Source organism: Myotis davidii, unplaced genomic scaffold (assembly GCF_000327345.1).
Source record: "Myotis davidii unplaced genomic scaffold, ASM32734v1 scaffold370, whole genome shotgun sequence".
Classification (NCBI taxonomy): Eukaryota; Metazoa; Chordata; class Mammalia; order Chiroptera; family Vespertilionidae; genus Myotis; species Myotis davidii.
In genome coordinates this window covers 12,655,808-12,671,695 of record NW_006288615.1, presented here as the reverse complement: position 1 = coordinate 12,671,695, position 15,888 = coordinate 12,655,808, and the positions used below count along the sequence as shown (strand labels likewise).

Sequence of the window (15,888 nt, the reverse complement as noted above, 5' to 3'; positions counted from 1 at the left end):
TATCCACTGAGCCAAACCGGTTAGGGCAGTAGATTATATTTTTGTTCACTACTATTCACTGCCTCTCCCTTTGGAGGGATTATACTTTTATGCATCATTGACCTCAATTTGGCCACATTACTTGCTTTGGCCAATAAAATGTGAGTGAAAGTAACATGTGCCACTGCAAGCAAAGGCATTCAGAACTATCTCATGGTTCTGCCATGGCTCCTTCCCCCTTCACGTGGGGGTTGCTCCTTCAGCCTGGATGAAGAGGATACAGAGCATGGCTGCAGCTGACCTATAAAGGACTTGTAAATGAGTAAGAAATAACCTTTCTTGTAAGGACTTGAGATTTTGCAGTTGTGCTACCACATCACAACTTAGCTCAGGCTAAATAGTCCCCAGACTCAAATGTGTTTCTGAACACATACAAGTTATGGTGCCTATGAAGAGCAAGTTCTAGAAGTCTTTTCTGCCACCCTTTGATTTAGTTAGGTCCCTGGGTCATAAATCTGATTTTTTTTAATCCTCATCTGAGGATATACTTACTGATTTTTAGAAAAAGAGGGACAGAGAGAGAGAGAGAGAGAGAAACATCAATGTGAGAGAGAACATCAACTTGTTGCTTTCCATATGTGCCCCGACCTGGGACTGAAACTGCAACCTAAGTATGTGCCTAAGTGGTAACCGAGCCCACAACCCTTCAATATATGGGACAATGTTCCAACCAACTGAGCCACACTGGCCAGGGCCCTAAATCAGAATTTTATGTTACTCAGTGTAAATGCAAATGGTACCTACCTAGAAAGCATTATAACGATCCCATTGATAAGAAGGAGTGATAAGACAGAAAAATTAGATATTCATCTTTCATAATGATGTTATTTCCAGCTACAATACTTTTCTCATTGCGTATAAAAATTATGTTGGTGTTGACTTTAAATCTATGGGCTCTTTTTGGTGTAGAATAGGCAGTTCCTGAAAATGTGCTTTGATAGAAATGAAATAAGTATTTTTTAAAATGTCACAGCCATTCTTACACTCTAAGAATAAAGAATAAGTAGATGCAACCTGATAACAGAGTTCATACTTCCTCTTGTAATGCATTTTGATCCCATTCAACCTTTTATTAGGTACTTGGAATCTTTTTAAAAAATTAAAAATTAATAGAAAAAACAACAATCTCAAAAACGATTCTTGGAATGGATTAAATCCTTTCACCTTTTCTTCATTCTTGATATTATTATAGATGTTCATACCTATGATTCAACCAAAATGTTGCTCTTTCATCATAGACAAGTTACCCTGAAAATGTCATTTTTAGTTAAAACAAAAACCAACATGTTAGCATTATTGTAATCAGAAAATGAAGTCGGATGTGGTTAAGAAAAAACAACAGTGCCACAGAGGAAATGTTGGCCTTGATGTAGCTTAGATTGAATTTACTTCCAAATGGATAACAATTTAATGAGTTTGGTTGTCTAAACCTCATCCCTTGGGGGCACTTGAGCACATCACAGAACCTCCATACTTCAGCTCAAGTGTCAGCGTTTACTTGTAAAACATCTTGGACCAGAAAGTGAAGTGCTTAAAATTAAGGATCTGAGCAGTGTTCTTGCTTTCTGGTTGCTGGCAGCAGAGCTTGGCTTGAGAAATTTTAGTCACACTTATTAGACTGCTTTCATTAAAAAAAGGATTAGATGATTATTTGTCAATTTATGACTGCCTTTTGCCAATACCAAATGAAACTTATCCTGAGCCAAGAATAAGCTCTTTACGTTTCTATTAGCTCCAAACCGATGGCAGAGCTCTGCAGCTCTTTGCATTTCTGTTAGCTCCAAAAAAGTTGGGTGAGTACTTTCAAGGAGTATAAGCATTAAGATGGGGGCTAGAACTTGGCCTTTCATCTTCTTAGAAGAGGATGAAGTTCATTTTAGTGGTCAATGTTTTGAGTCACAGATTGGGGTGTTAGCGTTTCATCTCACACTGTCATGATTACCTTTAAAATGACTTCTTTTAGCAACCTCTGTTGTCAATTGAACCGTTTTTAGCCCTAGTCTTACAATGCAGATTTTCCTTATATGAATCTAAATGAGAAATGAAGTGGTCCTTGGCTGTGGATAAGTGAAGCCACTCCTAGCACTACCCCGGTTCTGGGACCTGTCAACCTGTGGATGCTTTCAATCCTGTTGATTGTTGTGTTGAGAAAGTCATATAGAGGTGTGCTGTAGACTTGAGGCACAAGTAACCGTGGAGATATGTATTACTTCATCCTTTCTAATGGCTGGATCGCATGATACACAAAAAACAGGAGCCCTTTTGCCTTTTGTGACTGACTGTCTTATGTTGGATTTAATCATCACATACATGAAATAACTGAACTGGACACAAGCATGGAATGAGCTCTTATTATAATTCATTGGGCAGGGGAAATTAAATTTCAGAGGGGAAAAAACTGATGTACTTGGACATGAGGGCCCAGAGCATAGCTCTGCTTTAAAACAAAGAGATTACAGCCCGGCTTTCATGGCCCAGTGATTGAGCATTGACCTATGAATCAGGAAGTCATGGTTCAATTCCCTATCAGGGAATATGTCCAGATTGTGGGCTAGATTCCCATGTGCAGGAGGTGGCTAATTGATCATTCTCTCTCACCATTAATGTTTCTCTCTCTCCCTCCCTGTTCCTGTCTGAAATCAATAAAAATATATATTAAATAAATAAAACCAAGACTACAAGAGAAAAGTGTGACTTTAGCATATAGTTTTTTCCCACTTTCCTTTTGGACAAACTTTGGTTACATATTAACACTTTTAGTCTCCACCTTCAAAATCTAGAGGAAGAAATATTTCCTAATGTGTCAGAATTCTTCCTCTCACTAAAATACATTTTAGTATTTTTCCTAAATATAAATTTACATGAGTTATAATTTCTTTTGCTTTCAGATGTTTGGACACCCTCAATATTTACCTTCTCTTTCCTAGTCCAACCTGATTCGTGAAATGGACTGAAGCTGAAAATTCACCTACTTCTTTGTCTGAATTTGAGACACAATTGGGATGACCTTAAGTGCACGCGACTAGACTCCAACCGCAGCTATGAGTTCAGATGAGAAGGGCATATCTCCGGCTCATAAAACATCTACTCCTACCCATAGAAGTGCCTCCTCTTCAACGTCCTCCCAAAGAGAGAGTAGACAGGTAAGAGAAGAATATAAAGTGCATTTTGTCATTTTATGCAAACACAGTACCATTAGGATATGATGGGGTTGCTAATTCATTCTGAAATTTTGTTGTGAAGATTTTTATTCCACAGGAAAACTCACTGATTTCTGTAGATCTATCTGGAATAGAGGATCCTGCTCTTGCTTTTCTGTTATTTAGGATCCTTTCCTAGAGCACAGAGCACAGGAAGGGTAGCTAAAAGCCCTGGGGAATTTTCCCACTCTGCACCTGGAGGCAGGAGCCAGCTATTGGACCTTAAATGTTATGCTCTCCCTCTCTTCATCTGTGGAGATAGAAAAACAAGGGTCTCCTTCCAATAACTCTCACTGGTCGCAAAGCACTAACTTCTGTTTGGTGTTTCATGGAATCTGGTAACAAATTCAAGAATTATAAATAAAATTGTAGTATCGTGATATTAAGGGCAGTAAAAACTCAGGAAATGTTGAAAGTCAATAGAGAAAGTGAATTATTGTTGCTTAATTATCCCAGTGAGCCAACTCTGTAAGTTATTTTTGTTCTCAGACTTAATTCGTTGCTACCTACCTCAGTGGCTATTCCACCGTCAGAGTGTGGGGATTAGTCGTATGAATTGTCTATTGTTGCTTAATTATCCCAGTGAGCCAACTCTCTAAGTTATTTTTGTTTGCGGACTTAATTCGTTGCTACCTCAGTGGCTATTCCACAGTCAGAGTGTGGGGATTAGTCGTATGAATTGTCTTCATTGTCAAACAGGTGATTGTTTTATCCAGTCCTTGTCTCTGTGTTACTAGTTACCATTATAATATTATCTGTGATAGGATTTTTGTTCTGTAACTGGAAGTTCAGAGTAAGCCAGTGTTGTTAACTTTTTATAGAATCTTTAAAAAAAAAAAAAAAAGACTCTTAACCTTTGCAACAGCATGGATGAACCTGGAGAGCATTATGCTGCATGAAATAAGCCAGTCAGAGAAAGATAAATATCACACAATCTCACTCATTTGTGGAACATAATGAACAACATAAACTGATGAACAAAAATAGATCCAGAAACAGAGAAGCATCGAACAGACTGTCCAACCTTAGAGGGAAGTCAAGGGAGGGTTGGTTGGGGGGTGGTTAAGAGATCAACCAAAGGACTTGTATGCATGCATATAAGTATAACCAATGGACACAGACAGTAGGAGTGTGAGGGCACGTGCTCTGAGGGTGGGAGCAGCTGGGGAGAGGTCCATAGGGGAAAAAAGAGACATATGTAATACTTTAAGCAATGAAGAATTTAAATTAAATATATATATATATATATATGCTGGTTTCTGGAAGTATAAACATCACTTACTCAGTTGTCCATATATAGATCTGGGCCTGAGCCAGTTCCAGATGTGATTTCATTCTTTTATTTATTTTAAATATATTTTTATTGATTTCTGAGAGGAAGGGAGAGGGAGAGAGAGATAGAAACATCAATGATGGGAGAGAATCATTGATCGGCTGCCTCCTGCATGTCCCCTATTGGGGATCGCAGCCCATAACCCGAGCATGTACCCTTGATTGGAATGGAACCTGGGACCCTTCAGTCCGCAGGCCGACACTCTATCCACTGAGCCAAACTGGCTAGGGCTGAATTCACTTCTGGGCTTGTTCCATGGAGAACATTCAGTCTACAGACCCTCCCAGCTCTCCCTCTCCCTCTTCAGCAAGAGATTCCAGGAAAATCTATAAGAATCAGGGATTCCTTATGTTTATATCTTTTGCAGATTCTAAACAGATACTTCTACTATGGATCATAAGGAATTTTGACTTTGCTGTCCTTCGTTATAGAGTTCAAATAGGAGATCTACATTCTATTTATTAGAAGCAGTCATACTATTAAGTAAATCTGTGATTACACACAGTTATAATGTTTATTGCATTGCATTTGTAAAGTAAAGTAAGAGTACCATGAATGAAAACATATTTATATTAAATAACCACTGCATGCTGAGAAGATGTTTTCTATGTTTACCCATTTTAGTCTACCTGTCACCTGCTCCTCCATCCTTTCTTGTATGGCTTCTCCATTTCCCTCGTGCCTTGGGCATTTAAATGAAGGACATTTTTAGCAGCATGGCCTTTCTGGCAGCTGGAGGAAAGAAGGGATAGACCCAGCTCACCCTGGAGCATTGTGGTAAATGGAAAACTGATGACTGCCGTAGAAACATCTGTCACCATTGTTGATCTGCCTGTTGCACCTGAGCTCCAGGACTAGCTTGCAAAACAAAGAAAAACTGAGACTGGTCTGCCAGAGGGAGTTTGAAGGTGGAATGTGTGGCTCCCAGCTGGCCTGTGCATGGAAAGGTGTACGATGGGAATAAAGTAATCCTATCTAATAAAGAGGGAATATGCTAATTGACCCTCATGCTGTCACAAAAGATGGCAGCGCTCAGAGCCAATAAGGAGGGAATATGCTATTTGACTTCCACGACCTCAAAGATTGTGGTGCCCACAGCCAATAAGGAGGGAATATGCTAATTGACTGCCATGCCCTCAAAGATGGTGGTGCCCAGTCCCCTCAGCCCCACTAGGGCGCCTGCCTCCAGAGTCCCGTGCAGGGCCGGTCTGAGGCGCAGGCAAGCCTCAGATGGAGGATGCCCAGCCGCCCAGGGCCGCCTGAGACTCAGGTAACCAGGGCTGGCCGAGGTTTGTGCTGCTGGCAGTGGCAGCAGCAAAGGTGTGATGAGGGATTCACCTTCTCCTGATTGCCAGGTCGCCTCCTGCCCGTGAAGGCTCCTGGACTGTGAGAAGGGGGCAGGCCGGGCTGAGGGACCCCCCCTACAGTGCATGAATTTTCATGTACCGGGCCTCTAGTCTATTCATAAATGAATAATGAATTCTAGGAAACTAGGAGAGAGTGCTCAGATGTTTATTATTATATAAGGAAAGAGTTTGCTTTCATTCCTGTTTACATCAGCAAGTGGGAACTCTCCCAGATACTTTCTCCTCTGGTTCCTTCCTGCCTCCTGTTTTGTGTCTTTTCATCTTTCTCAAGGGAAAGAAGGAAAGAAAGAACAATTACAGTTCTGTTTTTTCCCTCCTATCTCAGTTACTTCCTAGAATGCAGTATTGACTTGTGGAAATTAGGATTTTCAGTGATCTTGTGATGTGATATGATAGTGTTTTTATAGGCATTTGTTTTTGTGTGATGGCTGTTTTCATAGTGAAGGGACATAGAGAAATTGTGATGAATTAGTCTTCATTGAATGCTACCATTCTCCTGATTTGACTGGCAATTTGGCAGATGGTGCCAAATTGCAAAGTACATCCCTATTTCTCTCCTAAATTGAACATACAGGTAAAGGATCTAGCACATAGCTGAGAATACAGTGATGCCTTAGTGTACTTTATTTGTCTCTCCTTCCCATGTTCTAGCCCTAGATTACTAATGAATCAGTTGGGCATTTCTACTTAAATGTACCACTGCCACCTTAAATCAATATGTGTGAACAGTTTGCTATTGGGATAATCATTCTGTTATTGACCTAAGGTCAAAGCCATTCCTTTCCACTTTACCTCTCTCTCATTCAAAAGGTTAAAAAGTTCTATTGATTATTTTCTCCAGATATCATAATTTCTTTCTTTTCTTACTGTTCACTCCTTAGCCTGGACTCTCATCACCTCAACCCAGGATCCTGCAGAGTACTTTTGTCTCACCTTCTCCACATGGCCTCATGTGGAAAAAACAGAAATGGTAATGTTCCTCCTTACTTTCTTTTCTTACTGTTCACTCCTTAGCCTGGACTCTCATCACCTCAACCCAGGATCCTGCAGAGTACTTTTGTCTCACCTTCTCCACATGGCCTCATAAGATCAAATTCCCTAAATATGGCAGATTCATGCTCAGAATCCTTCAAAGACTCTTAGCGACCTACACAATTAAGGCCATATTTTCTCACTTGGTATTCAGTAACCACCATGAACTAATCCAGCCTCAGTGTCCCATTTTCCTCCCAACCTGTACAGTCTTATCTGCTCACGGTTCCTAAAAGTGCCATATCTCTTTCTCTGGCCTTGTCTTTCCTGCATGGAATTCCTACCATCCCGCTCTCAACCTGATACCTACCTATGCTTCAAGGGCTGGCTCATGGGACCCTTCCACTGGCCCCTCAGACCCACATTGCCCTTTCCCCCCTCTAAACTTTTATGAAACTTTTTGACAATATGTGACATATATATTAATGTACTGCACTGTGAGCTCTTTTACAGACTACACACTCTAATTCTTCAGATGAGCCTTGCACCTCAAATGTTTTAGTATATCCTAGAGAATATTTTTAAAGACCTGTAACAATATTAGTCTTGTCTTTTTATTACAAAACTTCCATTCCAGATTTATTTGTCTTCTCCCAGCTTCCTTCCTCGTAGATAAAGAAAACAAAGAACGTTTGCCAAATACGTAGTAGGAACTGGCTGTCCTTCCTCTCTCTAAATTCTGTAGCCCAACAGGTGAAGAAGGGAGAGAAGTTGGGAAATTAAGTGTTCCTGTGATTTCACTCAGTGTTTCTTCATCAACGAGAAGGTCAAGACTCCACTCAGTATTTAACAAGTTGGAAGACTAATAAATGCTCCATTTATGTTTTGGCCATTAGATGTTAGACATTAGATGTTAGAACATCTAACAAAATTAGCTGTGTGTGTGTGTGTGTTATCAACTATGACTCATAAGCTGCAAGTAAAATACGTACTAAAATTTTCAAAAAGGAAATAAAGGAGTTGATTAGACATGTATGACTTATGCATAAATAAGCATTTCCCATGTATGCACCAAGGAAAACTTGTCCCTTGAGCTATTGCATGAAGAAAGAATTCATTTGTCAAGTAAGTTAGAGAAATGCTAATCACAATCTTTCTTTGCAATGTATATTAATAACTTAAGGACACCAATAAAGTCTGTGGTTAGAACTTTATTTAACTGAGTACTTCTAGAATTTTGTCATTGTGGAATTTATTCTATTTCCCCAAGTCATGGATGTGAAAAATTCAGATTCTCTCTTCTATCAAGTAATTGGAAAGTCTAGGAACACTAGGCCCAAGTTCCAAATGGCAACACTGGAAATGGTAATGTTCCTCCTTAGATGGGACATTACTCTCTGATCAGCTCTTGTCTCTACCTCTCATTATTTTCTTTTTCTAAATATCCATATTTTATTTTTAATTATAATTGACATGCAATATTCTATTAGTTTCAGGTGTACTACATAGTGATTCAACATTTGTATACTTTATCAACTGATTACCCCCATAAGTCTAGTAACCATCTGTCACTGTACATAGTTATTATAATATCATTGATTATATATGGTATTATTGTCTATAGCAGCAGCCCCACCTCTCCTTATTGTACTTCAGTACTTATTTGTGTTTCCTGCCTGGCCCCTGCCAACAGTGATCTTGGATATCAAGTCAACCACAGCAATATTTAAGCGACTAAGGGTGATTTCCACTTGGATGTTAAAAAGGCATTTCAAATTTAGCATGTTCCAAACTGAACTCCTAATTTTTCTCTCAAAACTACTCCTTCCCAAAAGTCTTCATTTCAGTAAACAGAACTCTGTTATTTCATTTGGTCAGGCCAAAAACCTTGCCAGGAGTCACCCTTGACTCCTCTCTTCTTCTCACATGCCACTTCCACACCCTCAGTGAATCCTGTTGGTTCTACTTTCAGGATGTACCTATAATTTGACCACTGCTGACCACCTCCTCCCCTTCACCCTGGTGTGCTCTTACCAAATACATTTTTAGGTGTTTCATTAGGACTATATAAACATCATCTGGAATGACCATAAGTCTACAAAACTGCTTTGTATAAGCTTTAAAAGTTAATGAATATAAAGAATATCTCACATGGGAAAGTTAGGACAAATTTTTAAAACCATCTTTGAGGCTCTGAGGCAGATGTCTGTGGCAATAAGACCACTGTTTGTCCTCTAAAGTATCTGTATTTATCTCATGATAATTTAAGCATGTTCGTGGGAAAGTGGGAACTTAGATACTGAATATATTACAACACATTCTTACTCACTTTTTCATTCAGCAAATATTTGTGAGTGCATATGGGCAAATCATAAATATATGTGCTCTGAGTTTATAAGGGTGATCAAAACTAACCAACTCTACCTCAAGTATACATACGTAAATGTTAAGTAGATGTGTATAGGATTATTAGGGGAGGTATTTTGCTAGTGTTGTTATCAAAGTTATGTTATTGGTTATCATATTGAAAATGTTTGTTTTGGGTCATTTTAATAGCCTTGAACAAAATCACAAATTAACTTGACTTCCGTGATCATTTTAAGTCCCCTAGAATTGTTCTCTTGCCTTTTAAATTAACCCTACATGTTCTTGAGCCTTGGCTCTTGAAGTGGCTTGGTATTTGTCCCCATTATTGGTCATGCATTTATAATTGCTATAAAGAAGTGTGATGGTAGTTGCTGGGATTTCCTATGGTCTCCTTATATGTCTGTGAGTGTTGACAGTACAGGTGAGGAGCACAGCCCCAGTAAGATCTGGTTCTAGTTCTTAAAGGCAACCATGCACTTTAAAAAGCTGTTTATCCACATGCCTTTTACCACTTCATAGTCACACAAGTACTCTTGGCCTCTAAATGGACCACTTGATGGGTCTGCATGGTATTTCTTACAGTGCAAAGTTTCCAACAACAGACCAGTCCAATGTGGGGCCATTGCTGTTGGTTCTTAATGAGTTTCATGTTTCTGTACAGGAAAAGTCAAGACTGTGATGACTTTTTCCCCCCCTCTTCAGGGATTTCCAGGTGCACTGTGTGGAATTTTTTTCCAGCAACTATTTCTATAACTCTCTACTTCCATTCATTTTAGTAGTGCTTTATCTGGAGATCTATTATTAATGCAATTCTGCCATCTTTGCATTAAGTGAAGATAATTGTTACTGTAGAGAAAGTAGAATTTCTGCTTCTTCAGTCGTGGCCTTCTGGCTTTGGTAATTTAAATATTTGATACTATTAAAAATATATTAATTCCTTGAAGGAAATTATAAAGAAGACAGCAGGCAAGTCTGTGCATGTGGTTTGCTACAGGAATGCAGAAGGATGCAGAGTCTGCATTGCCATCCGCTGCTGGTGCTGTTCCCCTGGCGAGTATCTAGGGCATCTGTCTCCACTCGCTGCGTCAGCTTTCTCAGTACATCCTGATGTGCTGGTCACAAGGTGCTGACTGCGGTTAGTGGGTTGACCAGGTAACACGATGGCCATGTTGTTATGCATTCAAAAAAGGACACCCAGGTGTCATATATCTGCAAGGTGTCTGGACATATTTTTCTGTGGCAATAAGGATGCACAAGATTCCTACACATTTATTCTTAGAGCAGTTATAACTGAGATGTTAACTACCATTTATTGAGTGCCTGCTGTGTGCCAGCACCTGGGCAGCACTATGCATACACTGGGTGCCAACCTCGTGACTTGCCGTGTCTTCTGAGGTAGATATTGCCATCCCCAGATTACAGCTGGAAAACACTGATGCTGAGAGAGTTGCATGGTTTGCCAAGTCATGTGGTAAATGGCAGCATGAGGGTTGGTATGCTTGTTTGTATGATGCAAAACGTAACCTTCTTTTCACTGTATCCCTGAAGTAAGAACTAACTGGCTTACTCTTAATTCTTTCTTAAAATATTCTTTATTGTTTAAAGTATTACATATGTCTCCTTTTTCCCTCATTGATCTCTCCCCAGCCGCTCCCACCCCCCACCACATGCCCTCACCCCCCTACTGACTGTGTCCACGGGTTATGCTCATATGCATGCATACAAGTCCTTTGGTTGATTCCCCCCCGCCACCCCCCGTGATCACAACGTTAGGTATATAAATGTAATTAACTATTCTGCACACCTGCAATCAATATAATATTTTATGTCAACTATACTTTAATTTTAAAAAGTACTTTAGAAGTTTCTAAATTTTTTAGATATTTTAAAAAACATTTTATATAATTCATAAATATAGAAATAGATTAGATAAAATAATCAGATGAACCATTTTAATGGAGTTAACTTTCAGAGAGCAATGGTCCAATTCCCCATATTACTATCCTAAATTTGTATGAAAAGTGAGTCTAAACAGAAGTTTGTAACCACAGCCTAAAATATTTCCAGCAGTTCCTTTATGTCTTTGAATTAAAGTAAAATTAAATTAAATGACAAGCTCAACAAACCAAGAGACTTGCTCGGCAGATCATGTGGACTCCCAATTTGAGACTCATGTTCCTGTCTGCGGGAGTTGCACTAAGCCATTCAACTATTAAGTGTCTCATTGTCTATATGTTTACCCACATCTTTGACACAGAGTAAACCAGACTGTAGTCATGTTGGCAGCTTTCCACTTGCTGCCCAGGAGATATTCAGATTAGTGAATACTAACTGGGAACAAACTTTTACCGAATTGATGAGTTACAGTGAAATTATGTGTTCTAGACTCCTGGTTCTATGCTAAATATGCATAAAGTCTATCTGAGCAGGGGGCACAAAGGGCGGGTAAGTACTTCCACCTTCTCTGTGTGTTCCAGGTTCCTTACAAAACCGAACTGGAATGAACCTACATTCATCACTTGTCACAAATGTACCGCTCTGGTGAGGGACACTGATACTGGGGGGGCTTTGCATGTGTGGGGGCAGAAGGTACATGGAATCGCTGTACCTTCCATTAATTTTGCTGTGATATTAAAACTACTCTAAAAATAAGCCATAAAAAAAAGCAAAAGGTTGACCTGGAAATTAAGTTGTAATTTTAGTATTTGAGGAAAAACTTGATTTTAAAAGATGAATTAACACTTTTATGTAACCATTTATTTAACCTGCTTACATAATACATATAACACCTTGAAGGTATGTGGCATCTGTTTCCAAGTCATTAGGAAAGAATCTGAAAATAGCAGCTGGTGGAGAAAAAGTACAAAAATTATAGCACAAATTATTATCTTAAAGGTAACCTTATGAAAAGAATTAATTTGTGTTACTGAAGATGTTGCCAAATTAAATTTGACGTGTTTGCCACTGACCAGTCATAGCTTTAAAACTAGTAACCAAGAGCTCCAGGATTAATCCACTCGATGTTTCTGTTTTAAAATTTGAGTCCTTTATTTTCATTTTGTTCTTTTTAATTTAATGCAAAAAAAAGTTGAGTCCTTTAAATGTTTTCGAAAGTTTTATCCTGTTGGCGTTGTGTTTTTTATAATTCAGAGATGAAGCTAAAGAAGTTTAATGCCTAATCATGTGTTAATGATTACTGAAGGACTGCTCTAAAATTAATCAGAGAGCATTGAAAAATTACAGAAAATTTTGACTGGCTGCACTGTTCAGTGTCTTGTGCTAGGATGGGGCGGGCCGGGGGGGTTAAAAGGGGTGGGATACCAAGATGAAGATGAGCTAGTTCCTACCTCCAAGGAGCACCCTAAATTACTAGAGTCCAAGATTGGGTATGGTAAGTTTGACAACTGTCTTCTTAATATCTGTCGATATTAAAAATTTAGCATTTAAGTGCTTAGATATTTCATTAAAGTAGTGAATAGTTTTCTGTGTGGTTCTGTAACTTCAGGCATTTGCTTTTGGATTTAAAAACCATGAGTTTGAAGACAGTCATTAAAGTAGTAGATTAATTTTCTGTTATTGGATAGGCAATGATAGGTTCTAGCGATATACAAATAGAGTGTGGACCAAAAGTAAATTTACAGTTGTTTGTATGGAAAAATAATACAATAAATAATAAACAAGAATAAACACTGTTTTGTGTACTCACAGCTGTAAACCTACATTTGCCTACCTTGTATAAGACTGCTCAAGTTTGTATAAGAGCATTTGGCTTCTTTGTTATCATTCTGGAGGTTAAATGAAATAGCTTATTTTTTTAAGCTAGTTGCATTTATAGTGGGTAGTTTTATAAATTATGCTTTAATTTATCAGTAAAATATGTAGTCATTTGTGGTAATAAAAATATTCATTTACTTGCTATTTTTTAGTAACTGTTTTTATTATTTTCTGTATCTTGGCAAATCAATAAAATTTAGCGTATTTTTCACTCAGCTTGAATGTGTACTGTACTGTACTACGTTTGAAATGAATGAGCCTCTTTGCTCCCATAATAGAAACTATTTTGTAGAATCAGGTGAAGAAGAAACTAGTATGTTCTTTGTGACAGGTATTGGGGTAATTTATAGATTCTGTCTTGGTTTGTTTGGTCTCTAACCCTTCTTATCCACAAAATCCTAGCAACATTTTAAGTATCCCTGGGCAACTACTATAGAAGCAAAACTCTTTGGATCACATTTTAAATACCCTAAATTGATTCCTCTGTCTGTGGCTTGGTTTGGAAATTAGGGGATTTAGTTTGCTTCCAAAGGCTAAATTCCTGAATTAATCCTTTATTTTCTGCTTACATAGTTGCTAAGGTCGAGTTTCTTTCCAAGTTCTGCTTTTCTTACCATGTTTATTTGTTGGGGGTTGGGGGTGGGGAAGGGGAGGGTGAGGAGGCAATGTATGTGTATTTTATTGCCCAGCAACCTACAAGTATAAGGACAGGGTAGGGTCCTTAAAGAGAAACTCAGACCAAAAATATTTCACTGGAAAAAATAAAGTAAGTTAAAGCTGTAGCCACATGGAACAAGATTAATGCTTGTGTTTACAACAATTTTTGTTCAGCCTTATTTGGTCATTTGTATAATAAGGCCTCTCTCTAGAATATAAGCATCATAGGTGGAATTCTCTTGTCCCTTTTGTTCTCTGACATGCTGTAATCTGCACTTGACACAGTACAGAAGTCTAACAATGTTTTGTTGATTAAGTCAACCAACACACGAGTGAACGAACGTATGAATGACACTTATCACTAGCATTCTCTGGTTTTCTACTTTATTATATTTACTTTACTGAACTTTTTGGTTGATTCTATTAAATAGTGAGGGAAGAACTGTGTAGTTTCTAAAAGATTCTATTTCTTGATTTTTAAAATGCAATATTGAAAACTTTTTCCTCCCTATAGGAATTTATCTCAAATTATGAAGTTATTTATATCTCTGTAGTAGAGTGACACCTATATATCTTTACTGCTTATTGTTCTTTTTTAGAAAAATCAACTTAATACATTTGAAAAATAAGTTCATGTTTTTTTAGTTTCATAGAATATACATTTAGAGAAGTTTTGCTCAGATGTATTTGAAGAGTATATGACACAAGGTTTCTTTCCCTCTACGAGTTTGTGTAATGTCTCAGGGTAGTTTGGGGTTATTAATGAATAGATTTATATAATTTAGCTTAACTAGTGTTAAAGAAATTTTAAAATGCGTTAGTTTTTAAACAGTGCTTTTCCTCAAAAGAAGCATTATGAGAGACAGAATAACTTACATGCAAGTCAGAATTCTCCATTTTAATAATAAACACAACATTTTTAAAAGTAGTTCTTCTAGAACAGTGGTCCTCAAATTTTTGGTTTCAGGAACCCTTTACACTCTTGAAAATTACTGAAGGCTTCAAAGAGCTTTTGCTTATGTAGGTTATATCTATCTGTATTTATTGTGTTAGAAATTAAAATGGAGAGAATTTTAAAATATTCCTAAATTTATTTAAAAATAGCAATTGGCCATCACATGTTAGCCTAGGTTCCTATCCAAAATATCAATATGAACAAACGACTAATGCCATTCCCAGGTGGTTTGTTCCCATTTTTTCTGTTGAAGATCTGAACACACACCTCCAGTCTTTCATTCCATCCTATACCTTGGCTTTTGACTCTCCATCAAAAGGCGCTAGCACAGCTATGGGTACTCAGCCACATTTATCATTTTTCTCTGCTAATTCAAGTAGGTCTGGGAATGGAAAAAGCAGAGTCCCAGTTAATGCTTAAATTGTCCTTCGACACTGTAGCTGTCAGATTAGGAATTCTTGCTAACCCCTGCCCCATTATATTTGGCGCCAAAATACCTGTTCTTATTCTTCTGTTTTCTCACAAATTGGAAGAACGAGAACAATTCATAAATCTTTTCCTTCAGTTGTTTTCTTTCTAATAAATGGCTCAAAATGCATTCAGGTAGGATTTTTAAAATTTGTAATCAGACTCCTTATGTTCAAGGTAATAGAAATAACCAAAAGCTTTAAACTTACAAAGAAATTAGAATAATTGGCTCAGATCAAAGTGTAATTTTCTTTATGAAAGAGCAAATTTTAATCGAATAGTTTTCCAGTGATGTATCAAACATAGAGAGCTCAATAAGTAAATAAAATACCAACCTGTCTATTAAAAAAATGAAATAATTAGAGTAAAAACATTATATTTCATTTTCAGCCTATATCTGAAAATTAACTACACTGAGTTCTTTGATGTCTTTCAAAATTGTTCTCCCATAGAAAGTTCTTCATGTTTTTTTCATATGTACAAGTAATATCCACCTATTGGATTAAAAAATTAGAAAAAGATTAAGAAGCAATTACAAATTATCTATAATCCTTCCACCTTTGGATAGCTATAGTTCAATTCAAACATTCTGAAATATATTTTGATTATATTATAACATCATTATGTTCTATATACTTTTTATAGCCTGATTTTTCAGTTGACAGAACATTATGTGTATTTTTACATATCAGTGACATGGATCCATATTGTCATCTTTAATCACTCTGTGCTATTTCCTTATGTTTGTATTATTCT

General features: G+C 37.6%; 1 protein-coding gene across 1 annotated transcript in view; it reads left to right on the top strand.

Moving 5' to 3' along the window:
- Positions 1–15,888, top strand: part of OSBPL6 (oxysterol binding protein like 6) — a 162,689-nt gene that overhangs the window by 86,871 nt on the left and 59,930 nt on the right. Inside the window, exon 3 of the mRNA XM_015561821.1 lies at positions 2,928–3,182. Within this exon, the coding sequence (XP_015417307.1) occupies positions 3,081–3,182 (102 nt within the window). The 5' untranslated portion in view covers positions 2,928–3,080. The remainder of the gene's footprint in view (positions 1–2,927; positions 3,183–15,888) is intronic.